At 50.2% G+C, this 20,680-nt stretch overlaps 1 protein-coding gene across 3 annotated transcripts in view; it reads right to left on the reverse strand.

The window, feature by feature from the left end:
- Positions 1 to 642: 642 nt before the first annotated feature.
- Positions 643 to 20,680, reverse strand: part of CPSF1 (cleavage and polyadenylation specific factor 1) — a 48,683-nt gene continuing 28,645 nt past the window's right edge. For all 3 annotated transcript variants that reach the window (XM_081323525.1, XM_081323524.1, XM_081323526.1), the window contains exons 20-38: positions 20,320 to 20,498; positions 17,958 to 18,094; positions 16,390 to 16,564; positions 15,505 to 15,711; positions 13,464 to 13,553; positions 12,508 to 12,651; positions 12,086 to 12,238; positions 11,765 to 11,881; positions 11,331 to 11,421; positions 10,137 to 10,221; positions 7,928 to 8,069; positions 6,726 to 6,878; positions 4,944 to 5,120; positions 4,735 to 4,801; positions 4,371 to 4,418; positions 3,652 to 3,807; positions 2,343 to 2,472; positions 2,092 to 2,230; positions 643 to 825 (exon numbers count right to left, since the gene is read on the reverse strand). In XM_081323525.1, coding sequence (XP_081179651.1) covers positions 778 to 825; positions 2,092 to 2,230; positions 2,343 to 2,472; positions 3,652 to 3,807; positions 4,371 to 4,418; positions 4,735 to 4,801; positions 4,944 to 5,120; positions 6,726 to 6,878; positions 7,928 to 8,069; positions 10,137 to 10,221; positions 11,331 to 11,421; positions 11,765 to 11,881; positions 12,086 to 12,238; positions 12,508 to 12,651; positions 13,464 to 13,553; positions 15,505 to 15,711; positions 16,390 to 16,564; positions 17,958 to 18,094; positions 20,320 to 20,498 — 2,438 coding nt within the window. In that variant the 3' untranslated portion in view covers positions 643 to 777. The remainder of the gene's footprint in view (positions 826 to 2,091; positions 2,231 to 2,342; positions 2,473 to 3,651; positions 3,808 to 4,370; positions 4,419 to 4,734; positions 4,802 to 4,943; positions 5,121 to 6,725; positions 6,879 to 7,927; positions 8,070 to 10,136; positions 10,222 to 11,330; positions 11,422 to 11,764; positions 11,882 to 12,085; positions 12,239 to 12,507; positions 12,652 to 13,463; positions 13,554 to 15,504; positions 15,712 to 16,389; positions 16,565 to 17,957; positions 18,095 to 20,319; positions 20,499 to 20,680) is intronic.

Raw genomic sequence — 20,680 nt, forward strand, 5'->3', positions numbered from 1 at the left:
TTAAAAGCGGCCAAGGTTGGCTAATTCTGTCTTGGAGGTTATGGACCACAGTCCCCAGACTTACAGCTTCCCTGCCTATTTGGCCCATCAGCCCTTTCCTGCTCTCAGACCAAAGCAATATTGGCTTTGTGTAACCTGGTCATCCGGCTGAGGAGAATGCAAATGGCTGCCTGTGGTCCAGGTTCCAAATGAAGAATTCATTCCACTCAGAAACCCAGAATCGAGATTGTGCATAGAGCTTCTTCATCCTCCAGATCATGGTTGCCCCAAAGGCAGCTGGACTTTTCTTGTTTTTCCCCTCAAAGACATTTCCCTTCTCTTCCAAGAAGCTTCTTCAGTTCTGGATGAATATAGAAATTAGATAAAATCCTTCCATTTCCCCACCATTCAGCCAGAACAGAGGAAGCTTCTCGGAGGAGAAGCGAAACCTCTTCAAGGAAAAACAAAAGTCCAGCTTCCTTTTGCAAAAGCACGTTGGGTACAGAATTGGAGATTGCTTCCTTCCTTCCCTGGAAAACCACTTTGAGGGCAGATTTAGATCAGGGGGTCCCTGTTGCTCACCCCCCCACCCCCAACTGGTACTCATGGGAGACACCCCCACCCCCCCAGCACTTAATCCACTCCCCAAACAGAAACTCGGTCGTTTCTTTACAAATCCTTAACATTTTATACAAATCTCATATTGACGGTTTTCTATCAAAAACAAACACCAAACACAAACGAGGGGAGAAGACGGGGCATGTCGAAATGCCTCCTTTGCAGCAAAGACGGGACACCCTAGAAATGGGCAGTGACGCGATCAATCTCCAGCAGGTCTTCCAGGATCTGTTTGGGGGGGAGGGAAGAAGAAGATGTGAGGAAGCTGGGATGTCTACAGAGGTTCTCCATCATCTGGGTCACGGCTGTCCCAAAGGTGTTTTTGTTCAGGTCGTCACTGGACTTGGATTGGCTTTCCTTGGAAGGCGTTTCCCTTCTCATCCCAGAAGCTTCTTCGGCTCTGACTGGATGGTGAGGAACGGAAGGATTTATGCTCCCTTGGCAGTCATCTGGTCGTTCACCTTCTTTTAGAGTGTATTGGGGAAACAAAACAAACCCTTCACAAACGCAGGGCACAACGTAGGAGAACAAACCCATCAGGACAAGAGTCAGCAGCCCATCTGAATTTAAAAGACAAAGGTGGCCCTTTCAAAGATGGCAAAGCCCACATTTTGGACGCAGAGGACCGCTGGTTTGAAAAAGGGGTCAAAAAGGCCAAAACTGAACAGCCTTCTCTCTTGGGGGGGGGGAGGGACACGACATCGTCTATCTCCCGTCTACCATACAGTCCTTTCAGCAGTTCCAAGAAGGCTCCACCCCCATTTGCACCACTCAGGTGACGCTCCAAGTGGCCTCAACGACTCTAAAAGGAGGCAAATGACCAGCTCTCTGCAAGGAGTATAAATCCTTCCCTTCCCCACCATCCGGTCAGAGCTGAAGAAGCTTCCTGGATGAGAAGCGAAACGTCTTCAAAGGAAAAACAAGAAAGTCCAGTTGCCTCCTGCAAAAAACACCTTTGGGACAAGCCGGGAAGGGGCAAAAGGTGGGGAACTTGAACCCAGGGTAGATACAGCCCCTGGGAAAGTGTCAAGTCAGAGAGAGGGGTGGGTGGGCTTCCCCCAGCTCTCCCAGGGACACGGCGTGGCCTCCTTATCGCTGGAATTCGGACAACTGGCCACAGAGAACTTGCTGCCAACTAAACATGCCCGATGACTATACTCTACACCCAATCCTCTCTCAATATTATTAGGAATATCACTTTTTAATCGATTCACAGCCCGGGGCTGGTAAAAGCTGAACCGTCCAAGTCCTAACCAAGGCCCTGAGACCTGTTCAAGCAGCGTCTTGAGTATATATATATATATATATAAGGCAGTTCCAAGTAAGGTGGGTTTTTTTTTTGTAAAGTCAGGAAATTGTCGTTATTATCATCTTGTGTTAAGCTGTCCCGCAGCGAGTTGTCCCAATTCCGTCTGCCTTCAGCCAAAGTACCACCTCCCGAGAGGGGTCGGGGTCTGCCCTCCCTCCCTTCCCCCCCCCCCCCCCGCTGCTCACAATGTCCGGCGTGGTGCCAATTTTCTTGGCCAGCTCGCTGCGCTCCATGGTGCTCAGGTACAGGTAGCGGTTAAGCAGCTCCCCATCCAGAATGTTCCGGACGGCATTCTGCAGGATGCGCCGATCCACGTGCAGCATTCTAGGAGGGAGGAGGGGGAGGAGGAGGTGAGGCTGCCGGGAGCCCAGGCTGCCCACCCTGCTGCCTTCGGGGCCCGGCTCCCGCCCCCTTCCACCCCCTGGGGGGGAGCTACCTAAAGGCCCGGGGGTTGAGTCCCGCGTGGTGGGGCAGCATGGAAGTCAGTGCGTTCTGCAACATCAGCAGCCGGCGGTAGGTCTTCTCCTGCATGGGCAGCAGCAGCCCGATGCCTCCGTCCAGAGTGGCTGCAGAAGGAAGACCACCCGTGTCCAGGACTCGGGACAGCATCCTGCAAGCTCTTCCCCCCGCCCCCCACTTCTGTACAGGTGGTCCTGGACTTACGACCTGTCACTTAGCAACCATTTGATCCCCAAAACGGGACTGAGGACCTGGGATCCAGGTTCCAACGTCCGTCCCTCCTCAACGCGGCCACCCGCGACTGCGTTTTGGGTGCTACGCAACCAGATTGTGTGGTGAGCCATTTGCGGTGTCCTGCAGTCACGTGGCTACGATTTAACAATTCTTTATTTTTATTTCTGCTAGAAACTGGCATTTACTCCTTGCCCCGTAACAAACAACGGGTTCGCTTAGTGACAGCCGCGTTGGCTTTACGACTGCCACATTCACTTAACCCCTGCAAAAATAGGGTAAAATGGGGTGGCAGTCGTGTGGTGACCTGCTTTACAGTTGGCTTAAGGACTGAAATTGTGGCCTAAATTACAGCTATTAAGTAGAGGGCTTAAATCAGTGGAGATACCGATAAAGGAGAATCTTTTTAGCTCGGGGTTGAAATGAGGGGTCCTTGGTGCTCTCCGAGCTTGGATGATTTCTTGCAGGTGTTTCAGTAGCCAACCAGGTAACATCATCAGTGCTAGAAGGGGGGAGGATTTGGGGAGGACGACGACTGTGGGGTCCTTGGTGTTCTCTGAGTTTGGCTGTTTTCTTGCAGACGTTTCATGACCCAACTAGGTAACATCATCAGTGCTAGAAGGGAGGGGGGTTTGTGGAGAGGAAGGGGGAGGGAGGGAGGGGGGAGGAGAGGAAAACTGTGGGGTCCTTGGTGCTTTCTGAGCTGGGTGGTTTTCTTACAGACGTTTCATAACCCAACAATTGCTGATTCACTGATGATGTTACCTAGTTGGGTCATGAAAGGTCTGCAAGAAAACCACCCAGCTCAGACGGCACACAGTCCTCTTCCTGGTCCTCTCCATGAACCCCACTTCCTTCCAGCACTGATGATGTTGCCTAGCTGGGTAATGCAAACGTCTGCAAGACGGCCACCGATATTCTAATCTGGAAACCCTTCAACAGAACTTGCTCCTCGATAGGCTGCCTCCAGGGCTAACGCAGGAAGGTTGTGTGAACGGGACAAGGTGGGAGAAGCACTCCATTCTGGATCTCCCTGCAAACCCCCCTCCCCTCACCAAACCAGGTGATGTGCTTGTTTTCCCAGGCGTTCGTCTTCTTGGCCAGCCCCTCCAGGGCGCCCCGGCACGGCGTCCTCCAGAAAGCGTTGACGTGGGCCCCCACGTGGAAGTCTGCTCGGCGGAGAAGCCGCATCCCACCAAAGCTCTCCTTCGCTGCGGAGGAAGCACAAGGCCCCGGGGGGCTGCTGGAAGGCGGGAACCAGGAGGAGCCCCCTCCCCAATGCCGCTGCTCCGCCGGGACTGGCCGAGGGGAACCCCCCGGGGGCAGGAAAGGGAGCGAAACTTTCACCAAAAGGCAGCTGGACTTTCTTGTTTCCCCCCCCCCCGCCCTTCTTGAAGACATTTTGCTTCCCATCCAGGAAGCTTCTTCAGTTCCGACCGACTGGCGGGGAAGGAGAAGATTTATCCTCTCTGCATCCTCCTCGACCCAGAGGGCTGCCAAGAATACAAATCCTTCCCTTCCCCGCCAGTCGGCTAGAACCGAAGAAGCTTCCCGGGTGAGGAGCGAAACGTTTTCGAGGCAAAGAGAACAAGAAAAGCCCAGTTGCCTTTTGGAAAAAGCACCTCTGGGACGATCCTGAGCTGGGAGGAGGGAGCATCTCCAGAGACCCAAATGCCCCCCCCGGAATAGAGACCGGTCTCGGCCTCCCCCAGAGTCAGAATACAATAATATTCATTATTATTAATGGACAATGAACTCCCTTGCTTGTTCTCACCTTCCGGCAGGTACATGTAGACCAGGAGGTTGCGGTCCCTGTCAGACACTGCAAAAGAAAAAGTCCCCTTTTTTCCCAGTGCCATGGCAACTCTGAATGGTCACTAAATGAAGTGTTGTAAGTTGAGGACTTATATCTTCCTGGGATCGCACAGCTGCCTGGGTGAATCCAGGAAGGAGCACGGCGTCTTTATAGAGAGGCAGCAGCCTGGATCCCTGCTGCAAAGCCCCCCCCCCTTCACCCACTGCTCCCCAGTATCCCTTCCCCAGCCTTGGGGGGGGGCAGACACCAGCCTGCTGGAGAGAACCCAAGTCCCTGGATCTAGGCTGCCCCACCCTTTCCCAAGACCCCCTCTGGGACCCACCAAGGAATCCCAGCTGGGCGTTGTCCACCATGAAGTCCACGCTGTAGACCTCCAGGGGCTTGGCATCCTGCGGGGGGGGGGGGGGAGAGAGAGAAGAGAGAGAGAGAGAGAGAGAGAGAGGGGGGGGGGGAGCTCAGCAGAGGCCCGGGATGTGGCCTGGGGCGGGGTGGGGTGGGAAGAGCCCTCCCCGCCCTGCTCAGGGTCCCCACCCGGCTGACGAGAGAGAGGGTCTTGCTCTCCTCCTGGTAGCGCAGCAGCGAGATGCTCTTCATGACGTCGGCGGCCAGGATGAAGTTCTTCACGCTGATCATCTGGTGGATGTAGAGCTGGGTGTCAATGAAGGCCATGCCGGTCAGGTCATTGTCCTTCAGGCTCCAGAGGAAGATCTGCACGGGGGATGGAGGGGGACACGAGCGGGTGAATGGATGCAGAAGGTCAACCTGGCTGCCAGGCCTGCCCCAGTCCGATCTCTTAGGAAAGAAAGCCCCTCGACTCCCTTTGGGTGAAGTGATAGGTCCCTTCACTAAAAGATTGTCAAGATATTGATTTAACAGCTAACCATCTTATGTAATGTAAGATGTAATGATGAGAATGACTCAGCAGGGTCTGTGTCTCTTTAGGAGCCTTTGTATGAAGGGAAGGCTCTGCTGATGTGTTCTCTCTCTTCCGTTTTCTGCTGCAACTGTGGTGTGTTGGATCTTGCCGTATTAGCTCGTGTGTGTAGATTGTTCCTGGTGTATGATATTGTAGATAGTGTAAGATAAACCACCATTTAATATAGACCACTGTTTATTTTATTTACTCCTGGGTTATCTCGCGCAATAAGACTATGCACACTCTGACAAAGATGCTGGTTGCAATAGGCTAGAATGAAATGTCCAAATGTTTCGGAAAGTTTCCCCCCTCCCAGACGTCCCTCCATGACCTGTCTGTCTTCAGCCCATCAGAGTCCATCAAGCTCTTTTCAGAAGCTGAGATGTTTAGGGTAATCCACATTTTTTCCCTATACACAACAGGAACTAAAAAAACAATAAAAGCTAAAAACTCTGACTAAAAGAGGGAGGGGAGGGAGAATGCCTGGATTCCCCTTGGAATCGTTCAGCTTCTCTCCGGTCTGGCTGCCCCCCAGGACATCGGCGTGAACAACCCCCAGTCTCTGTACAGGCCCTCCTCGACAAGTCCTCTGTCACCCCAGTTCCCAAAGTCCTGGGGGTCCTCGGTGCTCTTGGACCTTGCTGTTTTCTTAAAAGACTTTTCATTGCCCAAACGAGGTAAAATCCTCAATGCTAGAAGGTACAAATTCCACCCCTTCCAGCACTGGTGATGTTCCCCAGTTGGGTCATGAAACGTCTGCAAGGAAACCACCCAGCTCAGAGAGCACCAAGGACCCAACAGCCCTCTTCCTCCCTTCCTCCACTCCTCTTCCTCCCCCCTCCAATCCCAACTCCCTTCTAGCACTGATATTGTTCCCTAGTTGGGTCATGAAACGTCTGCAAGGAAACCACCCGGCTCAGAGAGCACCAAGGACCCAACAGCCCTCTTCCTCCCTTCCTCCACTCCTCTTCCTCCCCCCTCCAATCCCAACTCCCTTCTAGCACTGATATTGTTCCTTAGTTGGGTCATGAAACGTCTGCAAGGAAACCACCAAACTCAGAGAGCACCAAGGACCCCACAGTCCTCCTCCTCCTCCTCCCTTCTAGCACTGATGATGTTACCTAGTTGGGTCATGAAATATCTGCAAGAGAACAACCCAGCTCAGAGAGCACTGGGGATCCCACCATCCTCCTCCTCCTCTCCCAAACCCCACTCCCTTCTAACACTGATGATGTTCCCTAGTTGGGTCATGAAACATCTGCAAGAGAGCCCCTAAGCTCAGAGAGCCCCCGTTTCAGCCCTTGAGCCCCCAATCCTCTCCTTGCTGGGTGCCGCAGTCCTAGCTGGGAGCAAGAGCTCCCACAGCTTCTGGTCTGCTCTGGGCCCGAGCCACTCACCTTCTGGCCAATGGCCGAGACCAGGTAGCCGTTGCAGTGGCAGAGGGCGGTGACCGGCCCCTTCTGCTCCTTCTCGTACAGGACCTTGAACTTGTTCTTGGTGAGCGGCTGGCCGGGCTCAGGAACCACCTCAATGATATCCATGATCAGGATCTGTGCAAAGGGGGCCAGTGAGGAAGAGAAAGAGAGCCATCCCACTCTCGTAAGTCCTCGACTTAGGAGCGGTCACTTAGTGACCATTGATAGTTACAACGGACTCCCCGTAAAATTGCTCACAGCCCAGCAACCTTTTCTTCACCACAGACTCCCCTTAAATGCCTTTTGTGGACACAGACCATGGCCAGGGCCCCCGAGACCTAAGATTTAAATCCTAACATTTCTTCAAGCCTTTGTGGAACCCCTGTGACGACGCTGCATGCCCCCCCAGGGGACCACGGACCACAGGTAGAGAACCACTGAGCTAGGCCACAAAGATGAGGGAGTCGAGCTATTCTCCACAGCGCCCAAAGGCAGGACGAGAAGCAACGGATGGAAACCAATCAAGGAGAGAAGCAGCCTGGAACTAAGGAGAAACGTCCTGACAGTGAGGATCAATTAACCAGTGGAACAACCTGCCTCCAGTAGTTGTGGGCACTCCATCACCGGAGGCGTTTAAGAAGAGATTGTCTCCTGCTTGTGCAGGGGGCTGGACTAGAAGACCTCCACGGTCCCTTCCAGCTCTATTCGGATGGAAAGTCAGAAAATAACCTGCAAGGCCACGAAGAGAACAACTGCCACAAAATTTATATGGGGTGTGTGTGTCCATATGACTGCTTGTAAAGGTGCAAGGAAACCCGATCCTGATCAGAGGGGCCTAAGGCAGATTTTCTCAACCTGGGCCGCTTTAAGATGGGCGGACGTCGACTCCCAGAATTCCCCAGCCAGCAATGCTGGCTGGGGAATTCTGAGAGTCGACGTCCGCCCATCTTAAAGCGGCCCAGGTTGAGAAACCCTGGCCTAGTGGTGGATCCCACCCTGACCAGGGGAAGGACTAGATGACCCCCCAGGCTCAGAGAGCCCTCTACAACTCTACATCTCCCTGATTCTTTAGCCTAACCTCTGAACTGTGTGGGACACACAACGGGGACTGGGAGCGAAGAACGGAGCTGGGGTGACAAGGGCAGGGAAAAGGTTGGCAACACCGCCAGGGGTGTGTGTCTCACCCGGCCCCTGCAAGTGACCTCTTCGCCCTGCATCAGGCAGGTCCCGACAGCGATGTAGCCCTTGAGGCCAGAGACCGTTTCCTCGCTCTTCAGAGACACCGTCTTCATGCAAGTCACGTGCTCCCACTCCTCCAGGTCAATCCTGCGGAGCAGAGGAGGGGGTGGGAGGGAAGGCCGCTGCTTACAGATAGTCCTCGACTTAAGAGCCCAAATTTCTGTTGCTAAGTGAGACAGTTGTTAAGTGAATTTTGCCCCATTTTCTCACCACGGCGGCTAAGTGAACACCGCGTTAGTAACCTGGTTGTTGAACCCTGCTTCCCCCACTGACTTTGCCTGTCAGACGGTCGCAAAAGGGGATTGTGTGAACCCCAGGACACTGTGACGGTCATAGATACAAGTAGTCCTCGACTTATGATGACAGCGGAGCCCAAAACCTCTGTTGCTAAGTCAGACGCTTGTTGAGTTTTGCCTTATTCGAGAACTTGCCTTGCCACAGTGGCTATGTCAATTACTGCGGTTGTTAAATGGGTAACCTGGTTGTTAAGTGAATCTGGTTTCCTCCATTGATTCTGCTTGCCGGATGGTCGCAAAGGGGGATCACGTGACCCCTCTGAGACGCTGCAACCGTCATAAATATGAGTCAGTTGCCAAGCGTCCGAATCACGTGACCCTGGGGACACTGGAACGGTCGTACGGTGTGAAAAATGGTCCTAAGTCGCTTTTTTCCAGTGCTGTCGTAACTCTGAACGGTCACTAAATGGATAGTTGTAAGTTGAGAACTACGTGCACTGAGAACAGCGGCTTGTGGCTTAGTGTGATGTGTGTAACGGGTCAGTGATGGGTTGTAAGAAGGATTCCCTGTATCAAACAATTCCATCGGAGTTTAGGCGATTGTAAGACACACAAATAATTGCAGTGACTGATTTATACAGAAAGCAAATTCTGTGCACCACACGTGTGTTCGACGTTTGTGCGTCCTCCCACCTCCCCTTCTCTGTGGGCGCCCCGGAGCTATGGAATCAGTTACCGGTTGAGCTCCGGATGGCGCCCGATCTCCGCTCCTTCCATCGCGATCTAAAGACATTCTTATTTGAACAAGCCGGCCTGGCCTGATGGGGGATGGGTGGCGTTTTTTATTGTTATTTTAATATTTGTATTTACTGTTTTTAGTGGGCATATATTTAATCCTTTTTTAACTTTTGTAATTTTGTATTTTTTATTCTTGCCCTGTTCACCGCCCTGAGTCCTTCGGGAGAAGGGCGGTATATAAATAAAATAATAATAATAATAATAATTATTATTATTATTATTATTATTATTATTATTATTATTATTATTATTACCCTGTGCAGAAGAAGGAACAGGCCCGTCTTTTGGGTGGAAGGTGGGGTACTTAGCAATAGAACTGCCAGTTGTTCAGCGAGTCACACGGTCGTTAAGTTGAATTCGGCTTCCTCCATTGACTTTTATCAGGTCGCAAAAGGGGATGACGTGACCCTCCCCCCTTGGACACGGCGACCGTCATAAATACGAGTCAGGTGCCAAGCATCTGAAGTTTGATCACGTGACTACGGGGACGCCGCAATACTCGTAATTGTGAAAAGAAGTCCTAAGTCACTATTTTTCAGTGCTGTCGTAACTGTGAACGGTCACTAAACGAATACTGAGGACCACCTGTATAGGCTTCTCCAAAACTGGGGCGGTAAGCTGCCTCTCTCTTTGTGGGTCTCCCCTTTTGGTAGGGGGCCTGTCGGCCGTTCTCACACGACGAGCCATTGGGCTCTGTCTGGGCTTCTGGAGAAGATCTCCACGATCCACAAAGGAAGGGGGGGGGCACTGGACGAGATGAAGCAACGGCCTGAGCCTTAAGTAACCCCAGCTGCCTGCAATTAGTGCAGGTTCGCATCCCACCAGGCTCAAGGTTGACTCAGCCTTCCATCCTTCCGAGGTAGGTAAAATGAGGACCCAGATTGTTGGGGGCAATAAGCTGACTTTGTAATAATGCCACTTGGGGGGGTGGGTGAAAGCCCTAATAAGCAGGCATATACATAGAATGAAGGCTACTGCTAAGCTTGTAAGCCGCCCTGAGTCTTCGGAGAAGGGCGGGATATAAATGGAATTAAAATAAAAAAATAAATAAAATAAACGTCTCCCTCCCCATGAAAGCCTCCCCTGGCTTAATCCAAGGGCTGCCCTCCCCTCTTCTCACCTGGTGTTAGGGATGGTCTCCCAGCTGACCGGCGAGATCAGCTGAATAGAAAAGGCTTCCTGCAATGGGTGCATGTAGCGGTCATCTGCGGAGGAGAAGGAAGAGGGATGTCCGGCTTTTGGGCCCACTCCAAGAGGGAGGTGAGGCGGTGGGGGGGAACGAGACTGAGCTCCAGAGAGCCTGGTACCCATAAAGGAGAGTATCTGTAGCTGCCAAATGTGCTGCCATGCCGTGGCAGCCACAGAACCTGCCTACTGATGGAGGAGGGCCAAGGCTGCAAGGAGGCTGGAGAGACAGGGAGGAGGAGGAAATCTCCCAGTCTATGGTTGTGGGAATCGATGCTTCCCCAAACGGCAGCTCTTTGCCTAGCAAGTCGGATGGTTTCTGCCAACTCCGGTGGGAAGGAGGAAGCCACGACTGCATGAAGGATACTGCCTCAATATGCATCCAATGTGCAGTTTTGGTCTCTACAATATCAAAAAGTTGTTGAGGCTCTGGAAAGAGTTCAGAGAAGAGCAACAGAGATGATCCAAGGCCCGGAGGCTAAAACACACGAAGAACGGCTGCGGGACTTGGGTTTGGCTAGTCTAGAGAAAAGAAGAAACAGGGGAGACGTGATAGCAGAATTCCAGTATCTGAGGGGCTGCCCCAAAGAAGAGGAGGGGGTCACATTATTCACCAAAGCACCAGAGGGCAGGACGAGAAACAGTGGATGGAGACTGATCAAAGAGAGAAGCAACCAGGAATTGAGGAGAAACTTCCTGAAAGTGAGGACAATTAACCAGCGGAACGGCTTGCCACCAGAAGGTATGGGCGCTCCATCACTGGAGGTTTTCAATAACAGTTATTTGACCTGGCTGGTATAGGGTCTTCTGCTTAAACTGGGGGTTGGACTAGAAGACCTTTAAGGTCCCTTCCAACTCTGTTATTCGTTATTAATATTTAGCCCAGAAAGGCACTGCAGCCATTCTTGCCTCGTTTAAGGGCACGTCCCCTGCTCTTCTCCCTGGACCCTCACCAAGCAGCTCAGGGACAGTCCAGCAAATTTTCCTCCTTGCTCCTTTGCCCCAAAGACCCTCCACTGGGCAGGACCAGGGCAGTACTGCTCCTGGGGCCGTCCTCAGCTCAGGCAAAACTTCCACAAGGAAGCCCTCTGGCTGGAGGATGTGGCACCTCAGCCCCCGGCACACCCACCTCTCTCGATGGTCTCGAACTCCTTCTCCTCCCCCGTCATGTGGGGGATGCGGGTGCAAGTGTTGTTGATGCTGGTGGCCACGGCGTACACCTAGGCAGGAGGGGGAGTTTGTTCAAGGCGCAGGGCAGAGACGGGAATACACGGAATGAAAAGAAAACGAGATCCTCTCGGCCTCTGAAACCGTGAAGCTTGCAGTCATGCAGGCTGATGATCCAGAAATCCACAAACTGAACACTCTCACACGCTGTCACACACGATACCCGACTTCTTTGGATATTGAAGAAACATTTAAGGGTGTAATCTGAACACGTTAAAACCAACGAAGGAATTTCCAAAGAGAATCAAAGCGATAAAAGAAACTAGACTGGCTTGTGTTACCGGGGCAACCCAATTTCCAAGCCAATCTAGCATTACCCAGAGCGCCCAGTCCTACCTTGGACTCCACGTGATATGCTACGTAGTGGGCGGTGCAACGCAGTGGGATCTTCCGGACAGGCCACGGCGCATCGTAGGAAAGATACGCGGGCAAGACGCTGATGCGTAGCTCCCCCTGCAGGACAGAACACAGTCAGACGTTCCTCTACCACAGGGGTCTCCAAACCTGGCAACTTTTAGACTTGTGGACTTCGACTCCCAGGATTCCCCAGCCAGCCCTGCTCTACCAGGTTCTGGATCAGCTCTAAGGAACTCAGCAGGCAGGTGTCCCAACCAGGGGAAACCTTCCAAGTTCTAACCCTGGATGAGTGAGGCTTACCTGCCGGTTGAAGTAGAGGAAGCCCTTGGGGCAGTTGACGTTGTGGAAGGGGGCAAAGGACTCAATGGGGCCATCTATGGTCATGGGGTGCAAGCGCAGGGCCCCCCGAGATGTCACCAGCAGCCAATGTGGTGAGGGCCCACAAATGAACACCTGAGAAGAAACACAGGTGCTTCTTGCTTAAGGAATCCCGAGAATTCTCCTGGTTCTCCAGGATAGCCTCCTTGACTCCCTTCTGTCCAGTACAAAAAAAATCTCACCACCCCCAACTTTGGGGTCCTATTCAGCAGGTGCCCCAAAGTGGCTCTTCCCTGACCATCTCCACCAGGAGACCCCCAACGTTCTGGTCTCCGTTGTTCCTCAGAGAAACCCAGAAGCCCCTCCTGGTCTGCCCCTCTGTCCACCAGGAATTCTTCACCTACTCCCGAATAGCCGTAGATGTCTTCAAAGTAGCGGAAGCGAGCGACTCGTCCTCGGGGGGCTCCCGATTCCTCGCCCCCCGCGCTCTCGAACTTCTTTTTGGACGGTCGGGATTTCTTTTCCCGGAAGTTGATGTTGTGGGGAACCTGGTTAGAGGAGACCAAGAGAGCAGGTGAGAAGAAAGAAGGAAGGAAGGAAGGAAGGAAGGAAGGAAGGAAGGAAGGAAGGAAGGAAGGAAGGAAGGAAGGAAGGAAGGAAGGAAGGAAGAATTCAAGGAAAGAAAGAAGAAATGAAGGAAGGGAAAAAATAAAGAAAAAAGAAAGAGAGAGAGAGAGAGAGGGGAAGGAAGGAAGGAAGGAAGGAAGGAAGGAAGGAAGGAAGGAAGGAAGGAAGGAAGGAAGGAAAGAAAGAAAGAAGATTTCAAGGAAAGAAAGAAGAAATGAAGGAAGGGAAAAAAGAAAGAAAAAAGAAAGAAAGAGAGAGAGAGAGAGGAAGGAAGGAAGAGAAAGAAAGAAAGAAAGAAAGAAAGAAAGAAAGAAAGAAAGAAAGAAAGAAAGAAAGAAAGAAAGAAAGAAAGAAAGAAAGAAGAATTCAAGGAAAGGAAGAAGAAATGAAGGAAGGGAAAAAAGAAAAAAGAAAGAGAGAGAGAGAGAGAAAGGAAGGAAGGAAGGAAGAAAGAAAGAAAGAAAGAAAGAAAGAAAGAAAGAAAGAAAGAAAGAAAGAAAGAAAGAAAGAAAGAAGAATTCAAGGAAAGGAAGAAGAAATGAAGGAAGGGAAAAAAGAAAGAAGAGAGAGAGAGAGAGAGAGAGAGAAAGGAAGGTGGCCTATAGGGGGAATGGTGGCCCCCCTGCTCTGCCCCTTCCCTGCTAAGCGAATTACTGAGACCCAGAGGAAGGGGGGGCTGCCCTCCCCCCCCCCCCGCCGACTGATAAGGGAGGGTCCCAACTGCCAAGGCTACCTTTTTGAACCGCACTTTGAGGTTGGCCTGGCCCAGCTGGGAGTCGTGGTTAAAGGCCTCGTAGATGAGCAGCTCCTGATCCACGTGCACCTGGCAAGAGAATTGGGAAGGCCGCCGAGAGTCACTCCATCCCGTAACGGCTCACCAGGCGCGGCTCTGAGCTGCAGGTGCCTCCCTCAGCTCCGTTCCTGAGAGAACCGAGTTACCGCGAAGCCCAGTTTGGTCCAGTTGAGGAAGGCTAGAAACCAGGAGACGGTGAGTTCTAGTTCTACCTTAAGCATGAAAGCCGGCTGGGTGACTTTGGGCCAATCACCAGGAGACGGTGAGTTCTAGTCCCGTCTCAGGCATGAAAGCCGGCTGGGTGACTTTGGGCCAATCACTCTTTCTGAGCCCAGCCTACCTCAAAGGGTTGTTGTTGTGGGGAAAATAGGAGGGTGAAGGAGCACTAGGCATGTTTGCTGCCTTGAATTACATGAAAGTAACTACTCAAGAGTCAGCTTCAACCATGAGATGGGTGGCAAATAAAATCTGATAAAATAAAATAAGGAAAGCGGATAGAAATAAAGAGCATGAATAAAGCGAATTAAGTCCCCCAAGGAGCGATACGCTGGTGGGGAAGAAAGCTAGCCCCAAAGGAAGAGACCCCCACAGACCCTGGACCCGTCTCTCCGGCCTCTCTACAAAAATGAGCTTTTCCAGTTTCCCTTCCCAAAAGCCTTCTTAGATTAAAAAACAAAACAAAAAGAAGAGCTTAAGACAAGCTTTTAAATACCGGCCGATGCCGCCAATGGGATCCTTGAACAAAACAAGCGACATTTCTAAGTGTGAACAGAACTTATTCTGACCCGGTTGCTTCTCTCATCTCCCGTCTTGAGATGTCCCAAAGGTGCTTTTCCAAAAGGCCACTGGACTTTCTGGGGTTTCCTTTTTTTCCCTTGAAGACATTTCGCTTCTCGTCCCAGGAGCTTATTCAGTTCTTCAGAAGTTTGAAGAACTGAAGAAGCCTCTGGGATGAGAAGCAACATCTCTTCAAAGGGGGGGGGGAACCAACCAAGAAAGTTCAGTTGCCTTTTGGAAAAAGACCTTTTGTGACAACTGTGACCTGGATGGTGGAGAATCTCCCCACACAGCCTGTCCTGAGATGTTTCGGTACTCTGCCCTACTCTGAGTTTCTGCAAGGTTTATCTACTTATTGTTGTGATTCCGTGTCAGTCTGTGCTCCCAGCAGCTGAGTCCGAGGAATCTGAGGAGGAGGAGGAGGGGTTTGGAGAGCCTTTGGTGTCGGAGGGAGGCTCTGATGCACTGCAGGACTCTCAGCCTGGCCCTCCAGTCGTGTTCCTCAAGAGGCTCAGCTGTGTGAGGAGGAGGGGTCGGACTCAGAGGAGTCACAGCTGAATCTGTTCAGAGACGCTAGAAGCAGAAGTCAATCCAGCAGAGCAGAGCAAATCAATGAGGCAACTCAGTGAAAGGAGGAGAAGGCAGTGAGAAGCCAGGCCTTGGGACTGATAAGGGGAAGGTGTGGGCGGTGCTAGTTGCTGAAGGCAACCGTTTGGAGACATTCAAAGAAAATCCTTGCTAATCAATTGCTAAGCACATTGATTTGTGCTTTAGATTGTAAGCCGCCCTGAGTCTTCGGAGAAGGGCGGGATATAAATGGGATTAATGGGAATGGGAATCTGTTTGACTCTTGTTTTGAATCATGTATTTTTGGTTGAAGAAAATATTTTGCTGCTTTTTTTGTTTGAAAGACTTTATTATTTGGAACTGCAAATAAATTTGGCTTGGTTTTTTCCCCAGCCTATTGACTGTTAAAAGGAAAAAGGGGTTGTCCCTGACACACAAACAGGGCCGGTCGTAGGCTGGAACAGAACACTTATTCCCTCTCTCCGCACGCCCTTTTGGGAGCACCTTCCCTTCCTGGAAGCATCTGCCAGCTCTACGGCGCCTAACGTCGATTTGGCTCTTGGGGGGAAGAACTGAAACTTCGCTCGGTCCTCACCCCCGCCAGCCTCCCTCGGCGCAGGTGACCCTCCAGACTCACCAAGAGATACGGGCGGCTTTGTCGATTCCCCAGGGCCACCAGCAGCACCTCCTTGACCAGCGGCATCTCGGTCTGACGGACGACCTCCTCCTTCTTGGTCTCCCCCTGGCTGGCCGGCTGGCCAAAGGAGCTGTCCACCAGCACCCGTTGCCCCATGGGGAAGTTCTTCACCAGGAACACCAGGCGCCAATCGGGCAGCTGGTAGATCTGCGGGAGAGGAGAGAGGACAGTGGGAGGAACCAGAGAGGGGGCAGGTGGAGTGGGCAAAAAAGCCAGAACAGTGCTAGGCTGCATCAACGGAGGGACGGAATCAAGATCAGGTGAAGCTTTAATACCGCTTTACAAGGCCTTGGTAAGGCCACACTTGGGAATCCTGCATCCAATTTTGGTCACCACGGTGTAAAAAAGAGGTGGAGACCTTGGAAAGAGTGCGGAGAAGAGCAACAAAGAGGATCAGGGGACTGGAGGCTAAAACATATGAGGAACGGTTGCAGGAATCGGGTATGTCTAGTTTAATGAAGAGAAGGACGAGGGGGGACATGATAGCGGTCTTCCAGTATTTGAGGGGCTGCCCCAAAGAAGAGGAGGGGGTCAAACTACTCTCCAAAGCACCTGAAGAAAGACAGGACTAGAAACAATGGTTGGAAACTGACCAAAGAGAGAAGCAACCAGGAATTGAGGAGAAACTTCCTAACAGTGAGGACAATTAACTAGTGGAACAGCTTTGCCTCCGGAAGCTGTGAGTCTCCATCAATGGAGGCTTTCAAGAAAAGACTAGACAACCATTTGCCCGGGTCTCCTGCTTGAGCGTGGGGTTGGACTGGAAGACCTCTAAGGTCCCTTCCAACTCTGTTATTCTGTTGGAGCTGCTTGCTTCTGCCTTACCTCCATGGTGCCGTTCTCCCGCACCAGCATGCACCAGTGGGTTGGCTCGGCCTTGTACTGGTGGGAATCCTTGTCCGCGGAGGGCAAGCTGCTGCGCCGCGGCTCCTCCTTGGTGGGGCTGAAGAGGGTGCTGGAGTCTCCGTACAGCATCTCCTCCTCATCGTCCACCGTGTTGCTGCAGGAGGCGGATTTTATTTGTTTAGAAGATTTATAGGATGCCCACCTTACCTCAAGGCAACTCTCAACTGGATGAAAGTGAAGGAGCAGAGGAAGCTCATTCATGGGGGGGGGCTGTGCCAAGTTTGACCCCTCCCGCCCTGTGCACCCCTCCTCCCTGCGCTAAGACCACAGAGATCCACCCTCTCTCCAGATCTCAAGGCTGTTAGGTTTTCTTGATTCCATTGGAGAAATGGGAAGGTTTGTCTCCTGTTTGCACCAAGCCTCTTGTCAAGGTAATGATTTAACAGCTAACCAGCTTATGTCATGTAAGATTTAATGCTTGGAATGACTCAGCAGGGTCTGTGTCTCTTTAAGAGCAAGCAGGGTCTGTGTCTCTTTAGGAGCCTTGTATAAAAGGGAAGGCTCCGCAGATGTGTTCTCTCTCTTCCATTTCCTGCTGTAGGTGCTGTGTGTTGGAGACCTCTGTATTAACAGATTGCTGGCGGACAATACCCAGGGGGAGGACCTTCTCTGTGGGTGTGCCTGCCCTTTAGAACCAGCTGCCTGTAGAGCTTAGGACTGCCCCTGACCTTCGTTCATTCCGCCGGGACCTGAAGACCTGGCTCTTTGAGCTCTCTGGCCTGATCTGAGCATATTAATTGGGATTTTAACTGTTTTTTAACTGGGGTTTTATTGCAAGGTCTATATAATCTTTTTAATTGATTTTAAGTTTTGTAATTGTTGTATTGTTTTTTTTAAAAAAAACCTTGTGAACCGCCCTGAGTCCTACGGGAGAAGGGTGGTATATAAATTGAATAAATAAATAAATAAATAAACACGTGTATGTAGATTGTTCCTGGTGTATTATATTGTAGATAATGTAAAATAAATCACCATTTAATATAATATATTTACTGTGTTTACTCCTGGGTTATCTCAGTGCAATAAGGCTGTGCACGCTCCAACACCACCACTGGAGAACACTGAATACAAGTCGTCCTTGACTTATGTCCACAATGGAGCTCAACATTTCCGTTAATAAGCGAGACAGTTAAGTGAGCTTTGCCCCGTTTGACGACCTTTCTTGCCACCGTCGCTAAGTGAATCACTGCAGTTGTTCAGTTAGCAATAAGGTTGTTAAACGGGCATTTGACTTTGCTTGTCAGAAGGTCACAAAAGGGGATCATGTGAACCCCCCCTGGGACGCTGCAACCGTCATAATATATGAGTTAATTGCCAAGTATTTTGATCACATGACCATGGGGATGCTGTTACGATCGTGTGAAAAACAGTCACACATCGCTTTTCCAGTGCCATTGTAACAGTCACTAAGCAAATGGTTGTAAGTCGAGGACAACCTGGGAGAGACCGGGAGGGACGCAAGCCGAGATGGGCTTCCAGAGACTCACCTGAGGTCCTGGATGGGCGTCTCGGTCTCTGACTGGCTCCGCAGGGGCAGCTCGTCTCGGGAGCTGGACGAATGACTCTCGGTGGAGAACATCCCACTGACGTCCCGGTAGACGCAGAGGGCGATCACCCGCGATAGCTGGGAAGAGACACGAAGGGGGGGGGGCTAGGCTGGTCACAGCACAGGGAGGCAGAGCCCAAGCAGGAAGACTGGATACTACTCCGTCTCTCCCTCCCTCTGAAATATTAGACTAAACTAAACCAAATTAAATTAAGTCAACTCCAGCAAACCAAACCAAACGTAAACTAAAACTAAAACCTAAACTAACTAAAATAAAATAAAATAATGAAATAACCTCTGAAGCTTAAACAAGGAAACTGTTGGGAAACTGCCAGAGAGGCTGGATGGAGGCGTCAAGTGGGGACTCAGCTTGGAATCCTAGCGCAGCTGCAAGAGGCCTAAGCTTCATCTCCCTCTAAACTTCAACTCCCAGAATTCCCCAGCCAGATACGGGAGTTGAAGTCCACAAGTCTTAAGGTTGCCAAGTTTGGAGAGCCTTGATCTCTAGACCCATGAAGGCAAACGTTCATTCCCATGGGAAGGCAAACGGCCTGGGGAGATTCTTGTAACTTAGGCGGAAAACAATAAAGTTGTTTGGGCTACCTGAGTGGGCTTTGTACTATCAAGCATCTCTATTAACATGGGTGAAAGAATGGATAACACTCAGGAATAAAAGGTTGTTATATTTGGAGGGACACGATTTACAATTGGGGTGGCACGCTTTTTTGTGGTACAGCAAAAATAAAATTCGTAAGTATTTCCAAAATCACTATATTAGAAATGCTTTGATAACAGTATGGGAAAAAATTAAAACTAAAGCTAAGCTTGTAAGCCGCCCTGAGTCTTCGGAGAAGGGCGGGATATAAATGGAATTAAAATAAAAAAAAATAAAAAAAATATATGTAAAAATTCCAGGGTGGCTATCAACAATGGAAGCTTTCTCACATCCAAATTTGGTAGACTTTGAAAAAATTTGGACATACTGTATAAAGATATTCTAAATACTGATGGGACATTAAAATCGAAACAAGAACTGGAAAATCAAGGTGAATAATAATAATAATAATAATAATAATAATAATAATAATAATAATAATAATAAAGTTGGAAGGGACCTTGGAGGTCATCTAGTCCAACCCCCTGCTCAGGCAGGAAACCCTATACCATTTCGGTATCAACCTGTCACGGTGGGCACAGCTACAAATGCAAAATAGATATGAAAAAGATGTGAAACTGTATGGGTTTTATAAAGAACAAACTGCATTTGATAAGATATTGTTAACCACTGAGGGGAAACTAATTAAGAAAATGTATAATTTTTTGTTAATTTTGGAGATGGAATGTGAACAAACTAAAGAAACAATGACAAGGTGGGCGAAAAACTTTGGTTACAATATAGAACTAGAAAAATGGCAAAAATTATGGAAGAGAAATTATAAATGGACAATGTCAACTTTGTATAAAGAAAATCTATATAAAATGTTTTATAGATGGCACCTGCCACCAGCAAGATTAGCAAAAATGTTTAAAAATATGTCAGATAGATGTTGGAAATGTAAACATAACTCAGGCACGTATTATCACATCTGGTGGGCATGTGGTGAAGCAAAGGCTTATTGGGAAAAAATACATGCTTGGTTAGAAAAAATGTTGGGAGAACATGTAGTATTTAATCCTGAACGTTTTCTATTAGGTATAATACCAGAAAAGATTAATAAACAAAGTTTATATTTTGGTTCTACACGTTACAACAGCGGCAAAAATAACCTTCGCGCAATACTGGAAAAATGAAGGAATACCACCACATATTGGAATGCGCAGAGATGGGCAGATTGACTGTGAGATTGAAAGATAAAGAAGAAATAGAATACTACCAAACCTGGGAGTCATTCTACAAATGGCTAGAGGAAAGAACCAAAGAGTAGGACTTGACTATGTATTAGCGCTTTTGAACCCAGACTTCACGCGGGTTGAAAAACTAACATAGGTATGTAAGGAAAAAAAGAACTAATAAAATTTCTAAAAAAAACAACAACCCAAAACAATATGGCTATTTTCAAGGGCCTCATCTTGCTGGTCCTGATTGAAATCAAGCAAATGGGACTGAGCTGCAACACAATTTATGTTGCTTCTGCCAGCCAATAGGGACTCAAGAGGTCCATCAAAGCCCAGATGTTCTTCAGCATGTCCAAGCTGACCCATCACTCGGCCGGAAGCTGCTGCTGTGGCGACTTCAACCACCTCGGAATGGCTGAATTTGTGGCATGAGAACAACCACCCGGGGCGATCCGAGTCTCACTCACGTGGTGTAACTGCGGTTTCTGTAAGGTCAGGCGGTGCGTCCGGCCCCCGTAGGTGTCGCTCTTCAGCACGAACATGGTCACCTGGCCTTCGGAGCTCATGATCACCACGTAGGGATCAGCCACGGCACAGTGGACAATGGGCGAGCCCAGGTCCACCGGGATGAAATGTAGCTGGTTCACTGGGGAAAGAGGCCCGGGTAGTTGAGGAATTTGTGGGCTGTGACACTTCACCCCGAGGGGGACACGGCACACTGCAAAGGAACTCGGAAATGTCCCGTCTCATGCCAGCTTTGTGGTGCTAGCCATACTGTCTACACCACGTTCTCAACATTAGCAGTGTGAAGATGCCTGGACACAGAAT

Source organism: Vipera berus, assembly GCF_964194415.1.
Source record: "Vipera berus genome assembly, chromosome: 3".
Classification (NCBI taxonomy): Eukaryota; Metazoa; Chordata; class Lepidosauria; order Squamata; family Viperidae; genus Vipera; species Vipera berus.